Raw genomic sequence first — 6,909 nt, forward strand, 5'->3', positions numbered from 1 at the left:
TAATTAATTAAATTACACTAGTTTACCCTTATTTTCCTGTCTTGTCATGTGGTCCGTTCGGTCGTCCTTGCCTTTGCAATGATCACCTGGTAGGTGTGAGCATAAGGTGCATATGACTCTCTGGAGCATGCACTAAAGAAGAAGGAAGTTTAAGAGTAAGACCGTTCGGTCTTGTACTCCTGTTGTATTTGTGTAGGACCGTTGGTCGATACACTTTTTGTATGACTGATTGGTAAGCTCCTTTGGTGTGTATTAGTATTATTTCTATAAAGTTTTTAATTTATGGTTATTTTAGGATAACTGTAAATTAACTATACTTTTTCTTGTAACTATTATATTTTATTGTAAATGTAAGGACCCTTAAATATAGTTTAAAACTATATTTTTGATATTATATTTTTGAGATGTTACGATATCTTGCATAGGAGTATCGGTGTCTTGATAGTATATTAGACCCGAAAAAGGAATATACCAAAGTTAAAAAATTTGAAAGGTCAGTTGAGATTAAAAAAAGATCTAAAAGAAGCATAAAGAAGATAATAATAGTATGGAAAACTTCAGCGTAGTTTATTCATAACTCTAAATTAATTATGTAAAATAAAATAAATTTGTAACAGTGACATAGTGAAATCTGCATTTGGAAGTAGCAAGGCATGGAAGTAAGAAAAACAGCAATATTTGTCTGAAATGTGGGAAATTTTGAATTGGAAGCCTAGGACATACAAATTTGAAAGAGGGGAGAAAGGAAAAAGAAGGCTAAGCACACACTAGGTCTATTCTAATACATAGTTGGAGGAATCAAGAGAGAAGCCAATCAACAACGTTGTCTTGTATCTTTAAATCTGTCTCTCCCACCCAATTGTCGTCCTCCCACAGCCACGTGAGCAGTTCATCTTTGTGATTAAAATGGTCAGAAGCGAGTTGGGACTCAACAATGTTATTGAACTCTATCACGCTCTCCCAATCCCAGTGTTGATCCAAGCCCTGGGCCACGGAAGAAGAAGACGAATAACCGTTGACGCTACTATCACACGACGATGTTTTGTTGAGACACGCATCACCACTAGCCACCATTTCCATATCATTACTCTCTCTCTCCTCATTTATGTCCCAAACCCCACATGTTTCTGCCAAGCAACTTCCCAACATCTCACTCATCCCCTCATCAATGCCCTCAATTTCACACACTTTTAAGATCTCCTCATCGCTACTTTTCTCCCTTTCACTCTTTTCATCTACCTTTGTTTCCCTTCTACCCTCTGTCCACGAACTGCCTGCCTTTGGAACTATGCTAACAGTATTATCTTCTTCACTCAAACTCTGTTTGCTTCTGTCCGCATTTACGATGTAGTTTTTGTTCTTCTTCATTGCCCAACGGCTTGTTCTGCCACCTTTTCTCTTCGGAGGAACACACACCACTTTAGGTGTATCACCTTGTTGGTTCTCCATCTTTGGGAAACTGTAAATTTTCCTGCTCAGGTGAGAATTCCAGTAATTCTTAATCTCGTTGTCTGTTCTTCCTGGCAAATGACTTGCTATCATAGACCATCTATAATACCAACAAAACCGTCGCTTCGTTATTTACGTCAGTCCATCATAATGGATAATCAATCTCTTTCTATAATTAACTCACACACAATTACTACTATTTTTCTTCCACTGTACAATTAACCACTTAAAATTATATTAGAATACTACAAATAATTGTCTTCTCTAATTTTATTCTCGATCCTTCCCTTAATCAGACGAACCATGAAAAAAGTTGTCAGACAAACTAATTAACCTTTTATTATCTTAGTTTTTAATGCTAATTACAGTATAATTCACTAAAATAATTTTAAATCACGGAAGATATTTCGTAAAAGATTATCATCAAACATAAACAAAACTTCAATATAACAATCACGTAGTACTAGTACAAAAAAGAAAGAAAAATCAGCATTTATTTTAAGTATATAATTAGAAAAATATTCATCCTAAACTCTAGTAAACATTACGACATCACATGATTTATCTCTGTCAATATTATTTTTTCTTTTCATATATCTTTCTTATTTATGACGTGAAATTAAAATTTATTGTTGTCCCAAATATTAATAAAATTTTAAAAATAAATAGGTATAATCCTTTAAACTTTAATATATTAAACTTTTTTACATGTTAGCTGAAATTCAGATTGTTTACACTATTTGTAAATTTAAATATCACTTAAACATAGTTTAACATATAAAAGTTAATACTTTAATTAAAAAATTATATTTATTTGTTTTTAAAATTTAAACATCAATATATATTAAAAATAAAAATAAAAACAAAATTCAATTTCGGATTCAAATTTAAAAACTACAAATACTTAATCTTCTATAATTGTATAAAATTATCCAAAATGTTCTAAAGGTGCATGGACAGGTAGTTTCTATACAAGGTAAAAGGAATGTCAAAATAGGACATAGCTGTCGCATTCAAACATTTCAGCAGTAATGCAAATGTTCAGAGACTTTATGCGCAGTCAGAAACAAATTTATCTCATATTTTCTAAGCTCACAATTTTATTATTTTATCTAACTATTTTATTTCAAAATTTTATTTATAAGTGTCATAATTAATGGGACCTTAAATTAAAACGTGTTGTTATGTTGTATGTCTTTTTATATACATGTAAACCTAACATATTAATATTTCGATTGATTTAAATAATTTGTACGATAAAATTTTATTCATAAAATATCTCGTGTAAATAATTACGTATTTATATAATTAATGACTTCATTATTCGAATTAAATATTGAAATTTCATTATTTAACTAGTTGAAATTATATTTCATATGACTAATATACTAGTTGCAAAATAGGTACATGAGACTAGACAAAAGTAAAAAACTGGTGTAATAAAATATAATCTTTTTTAACTACAGTCTTTCGAATTATAAGATTAAATAAAAATCGAAAATGGATTAATACAATAATAATAAAAATTATTATTATTATTATAATTCTATTATTATCTGAGTTTAATATTTTATTATTAAAAGGATTATTTAAAATTTAATTGTGAGGATTATTTGTCTATTTTATTGTTGGTGTGGAAATTATCCTATATTATACAATTAAATATTTGTCGTTTTATCTTCATGAATTACTTTAGAGCAAGTTTGATTGTGTATTCAACTTATTTTTGTTTACTTTGGGTGTACTCCATGGTAGATGTGAGACATTAATGGTATGTGATTATTTATTTATTTATTTTTTTGAATATGGATCTGAGTGAGTTATGAATATAAACATAAAGTTTTTGTTTTTTTAACATATTCGAAAGAGAAAGTGAATAAATGTGAGAGTGAAATTTGTGAATGATTATTTTAATGTGATAAAACAATTTAATAGACATATAATAAAGATTTAATAAATTATTTTTAAAAAAAAATACTATTCAATAATTTTGAAAAAAATTAATTAATAATATTAATTTTTAAATAATACCTCTATTTTTTTGGAAAGACAGAAAAATTAAGTATTCAAAGATTAATTATTATTAAGAAGAACGAAAAGCTAATATTTTTTTTTTATCAGACTTGAGGTCGTTGAAAGAAAAGCATAAGCAACTCAGTGATGGTCGTGATATTAAATGAATGGTGTTTTTGTTAAATAACATCTTTCCTACACACTCTAAAGGAGGCTAGGAATATCCAAATCTCAAAAAGTTTCTTCTACTAAATACGAAATAATGAAACGACTTTTATTAAAGAATGTGATATTAAAATATCTAAAAATAATGGTAAAAAATGGAAAAAATACAATAACAAGAAGAAAAAGTAAATAAAAATAATAATGAAACCTACCTTATGTAAAAAAAAACAAAAGAAGAAAATCATTTTAGACTACTAAAATAAACTTATTTTTCAAATATTTCAATAAAATTAAACAAAAATTTACTTAATTAAAAGTTAAAAGTACTTGTCAATCATACAAAAGAAGATAAAAGAACAAAAATAGTATATACTTCATTTTCAGGAACGTTTAAGAGTCAAAAGCCGAATAAATGGCTCAAGATATTTATAACATATTTTTTAAAAGTAACATTTAACACAACCAATTTTGTTTTAATTGATATCAACTTTATTCTATCTATAAATAAGCAACCAATTTTAATTTTATTTCTGTTAATCTTTAAATTTTATTTGTTTTTAAATGGCACTTATAATTTTATTTTAATTATCCGTTGAACTTATTATCTATTTATGATTTTTTTTCCTAATTGAGTTAAATAATTTTCATTAAATGATTATTATTAATTTTTTAATAATAATATTATTATTATTTAACGCAAAAATTATTAAGAAAAAGGTTTATATACAGCTAGCAAAATACATTGGCAACTTTTTTCTCTTTAATTTCGCCTCAACCAATAAGGTGATTCAATCCACGCTTGTTTTCTGCACACCTAACATATAAATGAGTGTACGACGAGATGCAATTAATTTCACTTTCTTTCAACATCATATACTATACGATTACAGGGTATACGTGCCAAAAGTCTCCGATTTCCAGATATACATATACGATTAAAGGGTATACTTTCTTTCACTTTATATGTGTATATATATATATATATATATATATATATATATATATATATATATATATATATATATATAATTTTTTCTATTACAACAGTTGGTCGGAATAAAGTACATACAAAGATACATTTTGTTATACGAAATTAGGGCATAAAAATTAGCCAAAATTTTAAGTGTTTAATGTTAAAAGATAATCCTAGAAGCAATATTTTTAACAGCTTAATTTTTTATAGAATATCGTTATATTATTTTTATAAATATTGCAATAACTATGATTTTAGAAAAAGTTATAATAGAAGATGACAACATAATAATTTATGTTTGACTAACATTGTAAAATTATTTACCAGTGTTATATATTACATTTATTTATTATTTTAAAACGATGGTTGAAAGAGATCTGTACGAATCTCGGTGATGACAAATAAGGGGGTGAGTCAGTTTACTTATTTTATCTTTTGCGTGTTAGAAAGTAGTTGGATATATTTAGGGTAATAAAGTGAATTGGAATGTCGTGTGTGTTAAGTAACAGTAATTTGAACCGTAAAAAAAAACATTAATTATTTTAAAATTAAAAAAAAGTTTGGGCTTAATTAATTTTGTTACGTATAATATAGTGGCGCTGACCTGTTACCCAAAGAAGCGTGCAACTTGACGATGGTGTTCTCCTCTTGAGCAGAAATGTTTCCTCTTTTAAGGTCAGCTCTCAAATAGTTAATCCATCTGAGTCTGCAACTCTTGCCACACCTCAATAATCCTTAAAAAAATTGGTAATGCAAGTGAGAAAGAAAGAGAAATTTGTATAGTTGGAAATGAAAGTGTTAGTATACCTGCATTCTTAGGCAATGACCTCCAAGAACCTTCTCCATTGGCCTGAATGTATTTGGCCAAGATCTCATCTTCCTCTGATGTCCACCTCCCTTTCTTCAACCCTACTTTCTCACAACAAGGAGCTCTTCCCATGTCTCAGGTTTAAGAAAAACAGAACACTAGGAGAAGTGTATCATGTGTAGTGTGTGTTTTGTCTTTTCCAAGTTGCAAGCGAGCCACTCGTGCTTGTATTTTTTTGCGAGCTGAAATGTAAAAAGGGTGATGGGAGTGTAAATGAATTTATAGAACTGGAAAAGCGGTGCACAGAGGTGGGGCTAGTGATGGAGACATATCTGTGGTGGCAGATTGTGCCACGTTCGCTGTGTATGAATGCTACAGTCGTGGCTCAACCACCGTCGACAACCTCGTGACGGGGCTTCCATCCCCCACGTTGATGCTATACTGTTACTAGGAACATCTCGATTACACTTGGAACATCCTCATTCCTCCAACACCAATGCTCTTCTATTTAGAATTTCAACATTTATAACTTCTTCCCATTCCCTAAGAGGTTATGTTTTGTTTTTTTCACATAACACGTCATTAAATTACTAATCAATTTCAAATCCTTATTATTGTTGGACGTCCCCATCAATTAACAGCATCATTCAATTTTAATATATAAATATTGTACAAACTTTATTTTACAAAATTAAATTAATCTTAAATTTAGTTATTAAAATAATCTTAGGACTTAAGCAAAGCCGTAAACTTGCCTACAAAGAATTATCTGACAGAGAAGACAAGTATTAAATGATGTGTTTTATTTTAACTGTATTAACCTAATTTAATATATACGAAGAAATATGCCAACTTCCGAAAGAGTAAATACATTCCTCTGTATCTATTTTCGTTGTAATTATTCTTGAAATAAAATAAAATCTTTAGTCAATGTAAATTACACCTTATATTTTGTAACATTGAGTTACACTTTAATATTTATTTTAAGAGCTTTTTATTCTGTTAGTTTAAAATTTTAATAAACTATATATTAAACCAGTCAATACGCATGTGAATATGTCTATACATGAAACATGATCAAGAGGATTGATATGATTTTGTCAAGCAAGTTCGGGCCAATATTTTTTCTAGTGTGATGAAGGATATAATTTGTAATATAACTGTGTTTTATCTTCGTACAATTTGTAATATAACTGTGATCAAAAGTTTTTAATGTATGATATCTTAAAATTTTGAAGTTAATAGAATGTCTCATATTATAGTATGAGACGTGACTAGTGAAAAAGATTTTTGATGTCTATGTTTTCTTTATCTTTAACGTCTAAAAGATACTAGATTGATATCAGATCTAAAAAATTTGATCTTCAGATTTAAAAAATTTGACGTTAATTAGCGTTGGACATAGAATTATATTGGTCTATGTTGGATGTTGAAATATATTTTTGTTTTTTTTAATTAATTGTGATGCATTTTTACAACTCTACGATACTTGAAAAGTAGA

At 28.2% G+C, this 6,909-nt stretch overlaps 1 protein-coding gene across 1 annotated transcript; it reads right to left on the reverse strand.

Moving 5' to 3' along the window:
- Nucleotides 1–580: 580 nt before the first annotated feature.
- On the reverse strand, nt 581–5,668 carry LOC108325376 (transcription factor Y1). Its single transcript, XM_017558442.2, has 3 exons — nt 5,408–5,668; nt 5,205–5,334; nt 581–1,549 (listed from the first exon to the last, which is right to left on the reverse strand). The coding sequence occupies exons 1-3, from the start codon at nt 5,538–5,540 to the stop codon at nt 799–801; spliced, it is 1,014 nt and encodes a 337-aa protein (XP_017413931.1). The 5' UTR covers nt 5,541–5,668; the 3' UTR covers nt 581–798.
- Between the last annotated feature and the right edge of the window lie 1,241 nt (nt 5,669–6,909).

The sequence above is a fragment of the Vigna angularis genome, chromosome 3, assembly GCF_016808095.1.
Source record: "Vigna angularis cultivar LongXiaoDou No.4 chromosome 3, ASM1680809v1, whole genome shotgun sequence".
Lineage (NCBI taxonomy): Eukaryota > Viridiplantae > Streptophyta > Magnoliopsida > Fabales > Fabaceae > Vigna > Vigna angularis.

What these genes read in the sequence shown, in the direction of transcription:
- LOC108325376 (XM_017558442.2), bottom strand. Translation starts at nt 5,540, where the DNA reads ATGGGAAGAGCTCCTTGTTGTGAGAAAGTAGGGTTGAAGAAAGGGAGG. An exon ending in GTCATTGCCTAAGAATGCAG is followed by an intron (nt 5,335 to 5,407) that starts GTATACTAACAC and finishes AATTTTTTTAAG; the next exon opens with GATTATTGAGGTGTGGCAAG. An exon ending in CACGCTTCTTTGGGTAACAG is followed by an intron (nt 1,550 to 5,204) that starts GTCAGCGCCACT and finishes TTGGTATTATAG; the next exon opens with ATGGTCTATGATAGCAAGTC.